At 33.6% G+C, this 16,452-nt stretch overlaps 1 protein-coding gene and 1 long non-coding RNA gene across 2 annotated transcripts; both read right to left on the bottom strand.

Moving 5' to 3' along the window:
* Positions 1-5,142: 5,142 nt before the first annotated feature.
* LOC147476558 (F-box/kelch-repeat protein At3g23880-like) lies at positions 5,143-6,543 on the bottom strand. Its single transcript, XM_086584331.1, has one exon. The coding sequence runs from the start codon at positions 6,429-6,431 to the stop codon at positions 5,214-5,216; it is 1,218 nt and encodes a 405-aa protein (XP_086440457.1). The 5' UTR covers positions 6,432-6,543; the 3' UTR covers positions 5,143-5,213.
* A 3,079-nt stretch (positions 6,544-9,622) lies between these two features.
* Positions 9,623-11,894, bottom strand: LOC147476557 (uncharacterized). The gene is made up of 2 exons (XR_015209149.1): positions 11,665-11,894; positions 9,623-10,499 (listed from the first exon to the last, which is right to left on the bottom strand). It is a non-coding gene; the product is annotated as an uncharacterized LOC147476557 (long non-coding RNA).
* Between the last annotated feature and the right edge of the window lie 4,558 nt (positions 11,895-16,452).

Here is a 16,452-nt window from a genome sequence, read left to right as displayed (position 1 = left end):
AAAAAGAGGGGGAAATAAGTGCAAACTCAATAATGGGTCCGGTTCTAGGGACTAAATTATTTTTAACTCAAGTTTGACTCAATTTCTTAGCCATAGGATTTTCTTAATCTAACGGATCTAATTAAAGAAGTCTACAAGTTTACTTATTCTTTTTGGATGGCGTCCATGTGGGACCAGCCTCACTTTTTTTCTCCCTATTTCTATTTTGAGGTATCTTCTTTCCGTCCCATTCCCTCTCTTCTAGCAGAACCAATAACTGTCTTCCATACTTTCATTCCAAATCACTAATTTGGATCAAAACTCTTGGGGATATGAAATTGTTCCATCGTGTTATTGATCACTTGAAAAATAAATGCAAATACAAAGCACAAAAAGAATAACTACAAAAGAGAAGAACGACTTTCCTCTCTAGTGAAGCATTAACAAGAAGTTGGTGTAGTGTACTTAACATTGGTCATATAATACGTTCAAATCACGAAACCATTTGAGCAAAACCAAAATCACGAAACCACTTTTCCTCACTTTTCCCTATGCTTATAACTTATGGCGTAGAGTCTCAAAACTAGGATAAGTGGTGCTTTATATTTCAAGGCTGTTGAAAATGGTTAGAACAGCCCAGAGATTAAGGTTTTATTTGGAGCCGCTAATGATGGAAATGGTAATAAGTGAGGAATGAATAAAACTTAAAAATTATGATGTTGGAAATCATGACAGAGAGCTAACTCCACCAGTTTTCAACATTAAAATGACTTGTCTACGAGCACAAATTCACAAATATAACCATTTGGTATGATACGACAAACCATATAACACTTTTGACTAAACAAAAAAAATAAAAAGCAACTCAACTCCAAATTCTTGCAGAATCATGCACTTCAAAATAGTTCAACTCCAAATTCTTTGAAAATATAAATGTCAGTTCCAAAATTCCCACATATTTTCCATTAACCTAATAATAAATTTTTTGTTGTTTCAAGAATTTGAATCGGAGATGGAGGCACTGAGAGAGTTGTGAGAATGGTGCAGGTTGGAAAAGAAGAAGAATAGTTGTGAAAATAAAAAAATATCCGTAGTTAGAGAGTTGGGCGTAAAAGTGAAAAAAACGTTATTAAATTTTAGAATGGTCCCACATGATGTCATCTAAAAAGAGCAAGTCAACTTGGTAGACTTTATTAATTAGATCTGTTAGATTAAGAAGATCATATGGCTAAGAAATTGAGTCAAACACTACACCAGAAAAGGCATTTACCAACAGTTATATCCGTTACTTATATTTTTACTAACGGCTATATATGTTAGCTTTGCGGCGTCACTGTCATTTAGGCCAAATTTAGTAACGAATACAGCCGTTACCGAAATTAATTTTAGTAACGGTTATATCCGTTACTATAATTCTTTGTAATGGATAGCCAATTGTTGATAGCCCGTTTAAATTTGTAATTTCTAACAGATGTAAGTGTTAGTAATGTTTGGCGCGATTTAGTTAGTTGCTATGTGTCACTTTATTAGTAACTATTTTTGTAACGGAAATATCCGTTAATAAAGTATAACCAAAAAAAAAAAAAAAAATCCTGGGTCAAATTGTTTCCTCCTTGCACATCTAGCTCTAGCACTAGCACATATGATTATTCACTTATAAAGATTACATTGCACAAACATGATCAACAAATGAATAACAAGAAACAAAACCACCAATCAATTAAACATTATTATAAAAATATAGCCACCATTCGAAATCCCAATTTACAAATCAAACTTATATAGAATTGAATTCGCCTAACCTAATCTTGGGACAATGTCCTTGGTAAGAGACTAGATTATATTACAATTGGTAATATGACCAAGCTTGGAACACATTTCTAACCTGAACGCATTCACAATATTTTTTAAGACATGTGGACTTCTTGCAAATGCATCCCCCTCTTTAAGACGCTAGAAAGAGAGTCCTTACTCAACTGTTTGCTGGGGTGTAGTCACACGACGTACAATTTCTAGGGCAAACGCATGTGGATTGCGTGTTTCAATTTGTTGTCAGGTTCCAAGAACCATATCTTCATATTTTGGTTTGTTAAAGCACCCTTGGCATGCACAAGGTTCAACACAGTTTACTCCAGTAGCAAAACACAAATCACGATACTTCCAGTAAGTAGAAGGCATGTACACAACCAAGGACTAAGTTACTCAACCATCACAACCATGAATAAACCGAAGTCTTGTAAACAACATGAAAACAGTTAGGAATACTAGACATGTAAAAGATGGAAGCCATCTCTATATACACCTTCACCATGAATAAATCGAAGTCCTGTAAGCCAAAAGAATATTTCTCAAGAACTCATTCCACGCCAAGGATTTGGAGCATGTTTTTTTTTCAGTAAACACAAAACACGCTCTCCGTAGATGAACCCATTGAACATAAAAACAAATAGCCAACAAAAAGAAATATTGCACTTAAAAATATAGTATAGAGAGTAAGAGAACCTACTAATCCAATAGAAATTAAACGCTTGAAAAGTTGAGTGGTGTGCACTTCAACTTCCAATTTTCTAAACCTCGCAAACATCAAACCAAAACGTTGTTGTTACTAACTCAAGAAGATGAAAAACTAAAATAAAAAATAGCTAAAATACCGTGTCTGCTCACTCATCCTAATGTTTAAAATCAGCACAAAGACAAGGACATACATTCAGATTGTTCCTTATGTAATTTTGAGCTGAAACTTAACAACTCAAGAGCTAGTGACCAGAAATATAACCTTAGTTCTAGTTCATAAACCCATTGGAAGACTTCCCTAAACTTTGTAGGTAAGGAAAAATGAATGGAATAATAGTTGAATCAAGTACCTAATTTGTAAATGATGATTATTATTATTTAAATTGGCATAGTAGATGCAAGGCTAAATACATAATTGAAGTCAATTTTTAGTTTATAGAAAAATAATCATTTATAAACAAGTTGATACCTTAATCTGTAGAGCACCACATTTTCCAAAGAATCCCAAAATAACTAAAACCCCAATTAATGAAAGGGTTAACTAGTATTACCCCCCTACTAGATGAGCCAATTAGGATTTCCCCCAACTAGATGGGGAAATTAGGGTCTCCCCCCTGAGTACACACAAAAAAAATATGGTCAACCCAAGTTGACTTTTTTCTCAGGGGGGAGACCCTAATTTCCCCATCTAGTTGGGGGAAATCCTAATTGGCTCATCTAGTAGGGGGGTAATACTAAAAAATCCTTAATGAAAGGGACTAGTGTTCATCACCTGTAAAAGATTGCAAAAAAACTCATTAAAGCAAACAATAACCAGTAAAATGACATGGTGCTAAATATGGTGTCATGGAGGGTGACCGAATATAGTTGAATAGGAGCTATAGGATAGAATGGGAGCATAGCTTAGAGGAGTTTCATGAATCTAGAGCACCTGCAGATCTGCAAGCAACTTTAAATTCAGTGAGGAGACATCCATTCAGAAGGCAATTAGCATTTAGCTCACATTCAACATAATTGTGTAAAGTTTCCACAATACAAATGCAATACAGAACAAGATACTACAAGTTAGACTTCCACTGTATTCAAAATTCCTTGGAGATTTTAGCTGGTCAAACTATTTGATCAATGCAATATATTTTCTTTGTGAATGTAATGCAACAAACGTATGTTAGTTGTTGAGGAAATATGTTACACATAGTTATTTACCTTTTCAAACATATGTTAGTGAAAAACTCGATCCCTAGCAACATGCCATGTAAACATCTTAAACCCATACTGTAAAGTACACAATAATCTGTTATAACATGAAGTTGAAGCAAGTACCTTACGGTATCAGCATGTATGAATGATGGTGATGATAAGAGTGTACTATGCCAGCCAAGGGTAAAAAATAAAGTTCTCCGGTAGAAAACAAGGCTGAGTATCACAAATTCCTGAATCTCCGGTAAAGAGAACCACAAAATGAAAGCCCTTCATTAGGAAATTCTAGTACCACATCCGCTGAAACATCATGCAAACATAGAAAATTTTCAACAAAGAAGATGAACAATGAAACTACTTTAAGAGGTGAAAAAAACGGATTGTTGTCAGAGCCTTCTTCTCCAGATGAGCTCAATAACCAAATGTGAAGAGAGAGATGAGAGATTGAGCGAGAGCTTACCTGGTTCGTCTCCATCCATAGAGCTCTATAAAAGGAACACCTTTTTACTTGAAAAACCCCGAAATTGTGAGCATGTTAGGGTGCTTTCAACGAAATCATCCCAATCCAGCATAAATTTACATTCCAATATATGTTACAGTTCCACACAAAACTTAAATTATCCAAATTTACAAGCAAGACATACAATTAAACCTAATTTGAACAGTTCATGGAGCACAATTAAACCAAAAAACTTAGAAATTCACTAGCTAGTTTTTTTGGTAGAAGGAGAGAGAAAATCGATCAAGAGATTGAGAGAGAAAGCATAAATACCTGGTACTTTTTCATCTTTGTCGACGAGGGGTTTGACAGAGGCGACATGGGATAGTGTTTCTTGGAATCTTGTAGACTTGAGGGGCACAATTGTTTTATTTACTTCAGTTTATTCCGTTAGTTCCATATATACCCTTTCCGTCTTTATTTTAGTTTGTTGCCTAACGGATATAATTGTTACCACAGATTAAAATATTGCTTTGATAATAATTGTGAAAATAAATTGAAATATACTAACGGATACCAAATAACCTCATATTTATGTCCGTTAGAAAGGTTGTAACAGATATATTCGTTACAAATGAAAATTTTACTCTGTTACAAAATAACCCTTACGGTGTAGTGAAATTTGAGTTAAAAAAAAAATGAGTCCCTAGAACTGGACCCTCACCAATATGGGGTATAGTATAAGAGGAAAAAAGGTTTCTTTCTAGAATAAGGGGAACTCATTTTCCTGTTTTAGTCCTACTTCCATGGGATCACATTCCTTTCTCTCTCGTTTTCCTCACCAATCATACCCAAACCACTGTCTCAAATTAACCCTTTTTCTTTTTAAATCGCGCAATTAGTTAAGTACACAAAAATAAAAATAAAAATAAAATGTTGCAATCAAAAGCGAGAAACTAGTCGAAATGGTTAACAAAGAACAATTGAGTTAACATTATAAATTTGGTTGTCAAAATGGTAGTCAGATATAAAGATAAACGAATCAAATTAATGTATATATCATGAAAATTAAACCTCTCTATTAAGCTCCACCTCCTATCATAGGTGAAACGAGGGTTCCAACAAAAGGAAGCCAATCAACACGATAATAGCTGGAGAGGCCAACTTCCTTAACCTGGCCAGTTTTCGGGTCACAAGAAATCAACTTATCGCCATTGAACACAAATAGAACTTCCCCCCTCGTCAAAAGGCACAACAACTTGGTATGTCGAAATTCCCCAGCCATTGTTAGCACATATTGTTTAGTCCAAGATTCCTGGAGTCCGAAATGCTTCATTATCCATATCTCAGCACGTCCAGGTGAAGAATAGTCAACCGCAGAGATACAACCGCCCAGTGCACCAAGGTCTACAGAATCAAGATCCGGGTTGGAATTGAGGTGTGGAGGTAACAAAACAAATTGAAATTTCTCATTCCGAACATCAAAAGAACCAATTCCTAACACACCTATTTCACGATTCATATACATATTCGACTGCCAGTGCAAACTTCCATCCATGGAAAAATATTCAGTCGTTGGTAGAAATGGGAAATCGCCAATATTTCGCCACGAACCCAAACCAAGTGTCCATACCTCAGCTACTATTATGAATTTAGGATCAGGATCTGTGTCGTCTGGATAAGAAATCGCTACCACCTTGTACTCATTACGAGTAGAATCGTAACCAAAACCAAAGTGTGTGTCAGTACTTTCAAATTGAGTCGCCATTAAATTAGGAGATGGAATATCCAAAACCTCTCCAGTGATAGGATTCCAAATATGAATATTTTTATCACCCAAATTCCAAATACAGAGCAAGCCATTACAAGAATCCACCAATTCATCGTCTCTTGAAAAATGAAAGGGAGGTAATGGGAACGGTTTTAGTGACTCATTGCTGCAACCAACATGCTCTAGTACCATACTATAATAATTTGTTGTTGAAAAAGCATCCGGATCAAAGACAACAACATCAGTGTCTTCAACATTGTTAAGTTGAAGTAAGCGCTGGTTCTTGAGATGCATATCGATGAAAATAGGATCGGATATTAAAACCAGCCAACTTCTGGAAACACATCTACATCGCATTAGATACCTGATGTGTAGTCTGGCTAGTATGTTGTTGGTAATGTCATCGGGCAAATTCCACCCAGTAATCTCTGTAGGAAGAGTAGCACATTTTCTTTGTCTTTCTTCATAATTTGTTAGCCTCATCTGTCTCTCCACTCCAACAATCTCTTCCATTATTAAATCCAACATATCCTTATTCTAGACCATGAAATTAATCCGTTATTATTATCAAATTACTGTCAAAGCAGATAGATAAACGACAATAAAAACATTAAGATAAGTAAAAACATGAATCATGATCAGACTATTGTCACAAATCTAAGCAGTGTAATTGATCTATATTAAGGGTGTGTTGGATTTGTGGAAAAAATTCCCACATTAATTTAAAGGACAAAATTCTATTGGTTAATTAGTTGCTTTAGTGGAAACTTTTCCCACCCCTAAACCCTACGTATAAAAACTTTCCTAAAATTACCACAATCCAAAGTTCAAACACACTCTAAAGTCTAAACTCAAATAAAATAAAATTTGTAATAAATTAAAGGGTTAACTAGTATTACCCCCCACTAGATGAGCCAATTAGGATTCTCCCCCCCCCCCCCTAGATGGGAAATTAGGGTCTCCCCCCTAAATACACAAAAAAAATTTGGTCAACTCACTTTGACTTTTTTTTTTGTGTATTTAGAGAGGAAGACTCTAATTTCCCATCTAGTGGGGGGTAATACTAGTTTACCCTAAATTAAAAACCAAAAAATTAATTAATAAATTTGTAATTGACGTACTGAAGAAGTTACCTGACTTTGGTGGGAGTTTTGTGCACTAACACAACCTTCTTGTGCGCGACTTTATGAACAGTGAGTCTTATCGACCGAACCGTCACCGAGCATGCATGTTCTTGTTCAATGGATCGTGAATTTTAAACACCTTTTTGAGTATTACAAAAAGCCTTGCTTCTTGGTTTTTATAATAAAAAACCTGTTAGCAGTCTATAAGTTCGTGAATAAGTAGGAAAACTATGAACACTCGGAGAATTTTCCTAATGCGAGGTAAAGGTGTAACCCTTTTTAATTTGTTTGTCCATTAAAACACGTTATGGTACTACTTGGAACAATTTCACAGAGCTTGTTTATGCTATTTGTACTATCTTTAAATCGTAAGCCCATTACCCAGCGAGGTGTTTCTGTTTCTATTGAATTTCGAATTCATCCTTGTTAGCATCTGCAAAAGACTCATGAATTGGGACACATTTGCATCGACTAATACATATACTTTTGGTATTTATTTTGCAAACAAAATATATATTGCCATTGCAAGTTCCTACCCAATTACATATATTGCTATTTCCTCTGATTATTTCCACGAAAATCATTAAGCATTGCCAAACAGATTGATCTTAAAATGCAACTCAGTTATCCCTAGAAAGCGGTGAAACCGTGAAAAACAATTCACAGAACGTGTATATAGGAAATGAGGCTGATCATCTAAAGCTAAAACTTAAACGAACGAACAGTTAATTGCGCGTATATGTCATGCCGTAATTGTTGGCCTGGTGCTGCTGCTACATCAATCAAAAGGTGAAAAGGATACCCCAAGCTTGCGTTTCTGACTGCTTATTTATACTCTCTTTCTTTGAGTGGACGAGTCTTTGTATAATTTCACCATCTCGAAGAGACAATTCAGATGTTCGCGCAGTTCATCCTCATTTTTTAGGGCATTCTTGAACAGTTCAAGTTAAACTCCTCTTACATCAGAGATTAAAGCGTGCCAGGTTTTACCTGATGCGCATGCGTGGTCTTGAGAAGATGTCCATGGTTATTTCTTTAGGGAGACTATTCCACTCGGCATTCTTCGTATCTTCGTCTTTTTTTCTCAACTGCTCCATCTATTTTTTCCATTAAGACTCAGGAGAGTTTTACTTTACGTTTTGTTTTCAAAAGTCTGCCATGTTCTACGCACATACATGCATCTCATTAGATCCCTTATGCGTGGACTTGAGAAAATGTCCAAGGTTATTTCTTCAGGGAGACTATTACCCCTTTACTGCTCTCTTTCGCATTCTTCTGCCTTCTTCATATATGTGATGGCACATGGTGAAAAGGTGGCATGAGGTATTGAGGTGGCTAGAGGTGAAGCATGAGCTAGACAAGTCAAAGACATGAGTTGGCAATTTAAAGACACATGTCCATCCTCATAAGTATGAGATGGAATTCACAAAGACTATATTACAGTGTTTCAGAGTGTTGGTACCATAGTACAAAATATCCCAATATATCTCAATATTTGGAGATATCTATCTAGATTTTAGAAAAAAATATATAAATTTCATGATATGTTCAGAGATATATACAACTGCAAATATCGGCAATATTTCAACGATATTTATGATATTTGAGAATATTTTATGATATTTAGCGATATTTTGTGTATATAACAATTTTATTTAATATTTACCATTATATTTCAAATAAATATAAATAATATATCATGATATATCAAAAAATATCTACAATATCTACGATATTTGTCGATATTTTGGATATATATACGATATTTGCATGTGAAACAATGTCAAATATTCCCAAAGAAAAAGATATATCCACGATATATATCCAGAAATTGAATATCGATAAATACCCATATCCTGATATTTTGTACTATGGTTGGTACAAATGAAAGCAGATAATGTCGACATTGGTATGTATGTGCCAAATTTTTCTGAAATTTTCAGAATATTTCTGATAAATTATCAATGAAAATTTGACCCAATTAGAACATTGAACCATGTCTACAACTACTCTGTGTGTTCTCGCAACTTGGGTTAGTTGCTATATCAATTTGAGTTTTGAAGGACTAGTCGACTAGATATAGGTTGTGTTAGTTGGTTTGCAATGCGTTGGACACTTGTGTTACTTGGCAAGAAAGAAGGTTACAAAAATACGTATGCAATTGACATGGAGATACAAAAATATAAACTGAATAGTTTTGGTGCAGCGCTCACTAACACAATCGTTAACTGATGAGAAGCTAAACTATAGTCATGCAAGAGTACTGAACTCAACTGTAGACCAAAAGAACCAGATGAACTCGAATGACTGCAGACCTGCAGGTACTTGAAACTGTTACTGTAAATGTCTTTCAAATCATTTTGTCACTTAATCCGAAAGCAAATTGAGCGCTTTCAAATCACTCTTGTTATCTTGAAGATGAATGTATCCGAGCTTTAGCTCTGTTTAGTCTTACAAATTCATAATCCAGTTCAATATAGGTTGAAGTGTTGAACAAAGAAAGAGAAATAAAAAGCGCGTGGTGCAAATATAAAGACTATGCAGCATATTTATCCCATTTATCACTGGTCCCTAGCGTTATCAAACAATCATCCAGACCAAGTGCTAAAACTTCTTTCTAGTGAATTCTTACATCATTACTTCTCAAGACAACAAAAGTAGATACAGTTTTACATGATGATTTCTTATACGTACTGGTAAACATACCTGCTTGGCTTTCTCTTAAAGGGGCAGTATAGTGTCTTGCACAACTTATATATTGTCGTCTGTTAAACAAGTTAATAAGCATAAATTAAAAAGTTGTTCAAAACACTAGAGAAGCTGCCCACATATCCGTTTAAGAGAAACCTTATAGCTATATATGTACCAAGGGATTTGTGTTTAAACTTCGAACTTCAAACTTCAAAGTCGCAGCGAGGTGAGAGAAAGAGGTCTCCTTCATCCAAAGCTAAAGAACGGTAAAAACCATCAGAATCATCGGATGTTTCGGATGCCAAGTGATCACCACTTACAGTAGACATAGATGATCTGTGTGAGGTAGCACTGGACTTAGCTTTCTTTTTATGTAATAAAAGTTCCTTATTACCTGAAGTCAACGTGGTGTTTGGGCCAGTGTTCAAGCAGCTTGAATTCGAATTCGAATTCTTCCCTGTTAGCTTTTGCACTAAACTCATGAAATGGTGCTCATCTGCATGTATAACTTTTGGTGACTCAACATAAATTATAGTTGGCTTCCTTAAATTTTCCTCGCCATTATTTCCCCTGTGAGTGTCACAGCGACGCTTCTTTGATAGTGTAGATTGGTAACCTAGTTCATTGTTCTCTTTGGGCAGATTCATTGAGAGACAGCAGATTCTTTCCTTCTTCCTTGTTCTCTTCGGTATTGTACTTTATCGTTCTTCTTTGTTTTTGAGCTAAGAATAAAGAAAGTAAGCTTCACACAAGACGATTGTTATTCTTCAGAACTCATGGCCTATTAAGTGGAATACAAGAAGATGGTGTTGTCATAATTCACTACAAAAGTACAAGTTTCATATCAATATATGTAAATTATGGTGCATCAAAGAAGTGATCAATCAAATGAAAGGTCAAGATTGAAGAATAAGTACGCCAATTGCTTGCTACATATCCTTTTCTCAACCTTGACTTGAATATATTTAACTGTCCACCATATTGGCGATCTTTTAAACGAGAGAGATAAAGAAAAGAAAACATCAATTAGTCCACTACTGAAAGTTGACTTTTAGAGATGGAAGCACAAGTTTCTGATCTAAGGACGGCAGATTGTCTGTGACTGTCAATTATTGTCAGCTAGAGGGCATGAAACTTGAAATAGAACCTTGTTTAGGAGACTTTAAATATACATCCAATATAACAAAGCTTACCTACTATTATGCCAACCTTATCTCTAAAATTACTAATACATAACTAAGTTAATAAGAATCTAATTAAATAGCATTAGCGAAAACGTTGAAGTAATAGTCAATAATTCCTCAACAAGTCGATAATCCCTTGGTGCTAACTTTATGTGATAGTAAACTATTCAGATAAACAAATGATTAAGTCATTAAGAAAGAATTACGACCATTAAACTACAATATATGCACGCATCTTCAGAGCAGGTCATGAGTTACTCATGTATATATTGGAAGGTAAGGAGCCGCCACCAAGTAGTAAAGTTTTTATAAATTCAGAAGAATGATTTCATTACAATGCGGCTAAAATTCATTTCAAAATTTCTAACACCACCTAAAAAAAAAAAAAAAAAGTTGCAGAGCAGGGTAAAAACAGCAGTCCAACCTAATAGATTTCATAGACCAGACCAGAAATTCAGAGAAAGTGGCAACATCTATTTAGACTAGAGCACCGTCAGGAAATGAGAACCTTTGTTAAGATTGACCAATTCTATAAGATGATTTTACAAGATTGGGATATCTATCTCCGCAAATGTTGAGTCTTTTTTCAGTCAGAAACTAAGAGTGGAAAAAAATGTGATTTATAACAACCATTTGAGTAGTCTACCCTTAAAATATCTAGAGAAAGACAAACTTGTCAGCTAGCTAATGTGCCAAACCCACCAAATCAACCAAGAGTTGTAAATTCTTAGGCATCCCAAACAACCAAATAAGTAAACATACCAAATAAGCAAGAAGGCAGGGTGAAGCTTTTTCGCTATCTTCAACTTCAAGTGCTCTCAAATGGTATAGGCAAATATACCAAAGAGTTAAAAGCTCGTTCAAATGGAAGAGAAGAAGACTAAGTCCTAGTCAAAACCCTAACAATCCACTCCAAGTGTCTGACACAAACCCAGAAGTCTAACGTACCACTTCTCAGGTGTTCTAGTTCATATGTATGCTCCAGGGACATTACAAGTGGGTGGGCACTAATGGAATTACACAGAAAAGCAAATTCTACCCATGCTAAATGCCCACTTATATTTTTAAAGTAAGTCCTCCAAGAAATCCGACAGCCATAGAATTGATTTCTATCTTGCCATTCAATTTACCTTAATGGATTTGGCTTACCTGACCATGTGAGACCAAGTCCAATGCTGGCTAGCCCTAAAGGCAAATATAGCACCCTAACTACAAAAATGTCATTCTAATGGGACTACTAAAAGGGTCTTAAATTTGAAAGGAGTCAAAAACTCAGCCAAAGTTAAGACATTCGCTAACAGCTGCTATAGTAAGTTCAGGAGACGGACAACATAGTTTCTGCCGTCCGTGTATTAAATTTCAACGGACGGCAGAAACTGTGCCGTCCGTCCAAAAAAAATTCAATATAAGTTACAAAATAATAGACGGACGGCAGAAACTATGCCGTCCGTATCATTCACCACTTCAAAGCAAAAAAAACGATTGGATTGGTTTTTTTATTTTGGGGAGTCAAATTTGGTTGGGCAAACTAAAAGGCCCTATGTGTCAATTATGTGGCACTTTTAGCAGCCCAATTTAGCTGCTCTCCATTGGACTTGCTCTGAAGAATACGGTGGTTCTTGTTACAAGATCAGAAAATGGGCATAAAGTGCATAATGTCCCTAAGTTGTAAACCAATTTGAAGATGTGAAGTGAATTCCATGTCTCTTTCTTAGGCTAAGTCCAATGGTTTAGGGCGCCATCACACCAAACCACAATAGAATAGTTTATAAGGTTAGTGGGATAGCGTTTGAAGACCCAATGTCTTATATATATATATATATATATATATATATATATATATATATATATATATATATATATATATATATATATATATAAAACCCTTCCTAGCCGCCTTTGACATTGTGTAAAAAAAAAAAAAAAAAAAAACTCCCTAGCCGCCACTCCCAAAGACATATGGAAAGTTTTTTTTTTTCATACAAACATAATTCACCAATATTAAAGATTTTGAAAATAAATTTGGTCAAACAAATTTTCTAGCCTCCGTTTTTACTGGCGTGCAGACCATACGCTATATCATTAAAACTGGCAGTATAAATAGGTAAACTTATACCGATAGCATTGGCGGGTTAGCGTTTTGATGCACTATTAGATCACAATTTCCGTTATATCTGGTGTTTTACAGCACCATTGGAGTTATCATTATTATACTCCAATCTCGAGTTTCACTGTGTACAGTGAATTAGTCATAAATTCAAACACGCACGTAAATAGTAAAACAACTAGATTTTGGACCCGGGCATATGCCCGGGATCTATTAAATATTTTGTGTGTTGAAAAGGCTTTACAAAATGTCTCACACAAATTTTCGAATCAGAATATATTTTTATTGAAAATAAACCGAAATACGTTAATGAGCATTGATTATGGTGTATAAGTACTTGGAAACTAAGGAATCAAATTGAGATAGCCTATTCACTTTGTTGTTTAGGATATTAATCCATAATTTTCAAATAAAATTATCTTAAACTCGATCTAGCTTGTATAATAGTTTTCTTATATTTATGGTAATTTAGCGGCAAATTTTTGAATCGAATATATATTTTTTTGAAAATAAACTGAAAATATACGCTTATGGTTTTACTTGGAAACTAAGGGATCAAATTTAGAAGCCTCTTCACTTTGTGGTTTAGGATATTAATCCGTAATTTTCAAATAGAATTATTTTAAACTTCGATCTAGCTTGTATAATAGTTTTCTTAGATTTATGGTGATTTAGGCAAATTTTCAAAGCATAATATATTTTTATTGAAAATAAACCGAAATACATTAATGAGATATGGTGCATAAGTACTTGGAAACTAATGGATTAAATTGAGATAGCCTCTTCACTTTGTGGTTTGGGATATTAATCCGTAATTTTCAAATGGAATTATCTTAAACTCGATCTAGCTTAGTTTGTATAATAATTTTATTAGATTTATGGTGATTTAGCGGTAAATCATGATTTGTATAATAACTCGGCTTACTAATGTGTACAAATCACTAAAATAGATTGATTGTTTTCATATCCTCAAAGAATATACTACTCCCACTTGAAAAGATTTATCACATAAAACGTGTCCTACGAACGGGTGTCATTATATTAAATTATTCTAAAAAATATTAGTAACTATACATAACTATGAGATATGAAAATTATATTAATTACTCATTTAAATTTCTTGCACCACTCTCTATAAAAAGAAAACATCAAACCTTGATAAAACTCATTGACTTCTTTTTATTGTTAGGTTTAACAATAGAAGTTTGATTGAATTTTTGTGAGAATGCCCAATGTGGTGAAGATAATATTTAAGCTACTTGAATAGCAAGACATTCCCAATCACAATAAAAGAATTGTGATAAACACTACTTAAAATACAAAACTATATTTGTCGAGACATTTATTCCGCCTACATATAATACAAAAATATTTTAGGGTTATTAGTTTAATGCATTTGCATCAAATTTCTGATTTTCCATTAATTATTCTTAGAGTTTAGTTTAATGTAGTACGTTGCATCTAGTTTTTAATTTCTCATTAATTATTTTTTGAGGTTAGTTCAATGCAGTTACATCAAATTTATAATTTTTTGTTAATTATTCATTTAGGTTAGTTCAGTGCAGTTTCATCCATTTTTTAATGTTTCGTTAATTAGTCTTTGAGATTAGTTCGTTACATTTGGATCTAGTTTCTGATTTTCCGTTAATAACTCTCTAAGGTTACTTCAATACATTTGCATCTAGTTTTTTATTATTTATGCTTTGAGGTTAGCTCAATGCAATTATATCCGATTTTTTATTTCCCGTTAATTATCCTTTAAGATTATTTCAATACATTTGCATTTAGTTTCTGATTTCCCACCAATTATTCTATGAGGTTAGTTCAATGCAGTTGCATTCGGTTTTTGATTTTCTGTTAATTATTTTTTGAGTTTAGTTTAATGCATTTGCATCCAGTTTTTGGTTTCCCATTAATTAATTATCTAAGGTTTGTTTGATGTATTTGCATACCGTTTCCGATTTCCAGTTAAATGTTTTTCAAGGATTTGCATCCAATTTATAATTTCCTGTTAGTTATTATCTGACGTTAGTTTAATGCAATTGCATCCAGTTTCCGATTTCTAGTTAATTACTTTTTGAGTTTAGTTTATTGCATTTGCATAAAATTTCCGATTTTCCATTAATAATTACTTTTTGAGCTCAGTTATGTATTTGAATCTAGTTTCTGATTTCCTTTTAATTATCCAATGTGGTATGTAATACCAACTTCTACTGACCCATCTGTAGTGTCCTTGCAAACATGACATAAAAAATAAATTATGTTTGATTTATTATGTGGGATCATCGAAGATTATCCAGTTCCTGATTTCCCATTAATTATTCTTTAAATTATTCATGACTCACTATGTGAAATCTTCAAAGATTATCTACGAATGGGTGTTGTTATATTAATTATTCTTAAAAATTTGCAAAATACCTTTTAACTATTATATATTAAAATTATATTGATCACTCAACCAAATTTCTTATAATGTGAAAAACCTCACTCTCGATTAAAAAAAAATAACTCACCTTTGATAAAACTCTTCAACTTCATTTTGTTGTTTAATAATAGAATTTTGATTAAAGTTTTGTAAGATTGCTTAATAAGGTGAAGTTCATATATATTGAAGCTACTTGAATAGCAAGGAGTACCCAATCATCTGAAAAGAGATAAGATAAACATCATTTTAAATACAAAATTATACTTATCGAGACATTCCCACAACATATAACCCAACTATATTTTTGAAGCCGTTAGTTCAATGCATTTGCTTCTAGTTTCGATTTTTAGTTATTTATATTTTGAGGGTTAGTTCAATGTAGTTGCATCCAATTTCCAATTCCCATTATTTATTTTTTGAGATCGGTTCTATGCGGTTGCATCCGGTTAGTTTATGATTTTGATTTTTTTTTAGGTTAGTTCAATACATTTGCATATAATTTTCAATTTCCTGTTAATTGTTCTTTGAGGTAAGTTCAATGCATTTGCATCTAATTTCTGATTTTCCGTTAATTATTCTATTAGATTAGTTTAATGCATTTGCATCCAGTTTTCGATTTCTCATTTATTATTTGATAAAGTTGCATTTGCATCTAGTCTCCGATTTCTCGTTAATTATTGTTTGAGGTTAGTTCAATGAATTTGCATTCAGTTTTTGATTTACCGTTAATAATTTCTTGAGGTTAGTTTAATGTATTTGCATCTAGTTTATTTTTTGAGATTAGTTCAGTGCAATTGCATCCAGTTTCCGATTTCCCGTTAATTATTTTTTAAGATTAGTTCCACGCATTTGCATCATGTTTCCAATTTATAATTAATTTTTCTTTGAAGTTAGTTCAATGTAGTTGCATCTAGTTTTCGATTTCCCGTTAATTTAATCTTTGAGGGTTAGCTCAATACATTTCCATCCAGTATCTGATTTTCCGACAATTATTTTTTTATGTTAGTTTGATGTATTT

This window comes from Coptis chinensis, chromosome 9 (genome assembly GCF_015680905.1).
Source record: "Coptis chinensis isolate HL-2020 chromosome 9, ASM1568090v1, whole genome shotgun sequence".
NCBI classification, from domain to species: Eukaryota; Viridiplantae; Streptophyta; class Magnoliopsida; order Ranunculales; family Ranunculaceae; genus Coptis; species Coptis chinensis.
The sequence above is the reverse complement of the archived record's forward strand: the minus strand, read 5'-3'. Positions and strand labels throughout refer to the sequence as shown.

Bases quoted from the DNA above. Each gene is read 5' to 3' on its own strand.
- LOC147476558 (XM_086584331.1), bottom strand. From the start codon at position 6,431: ATGTTGGATTTAATAATGGAAGAGATTGTTGGAGTGGAGAGACAGATG.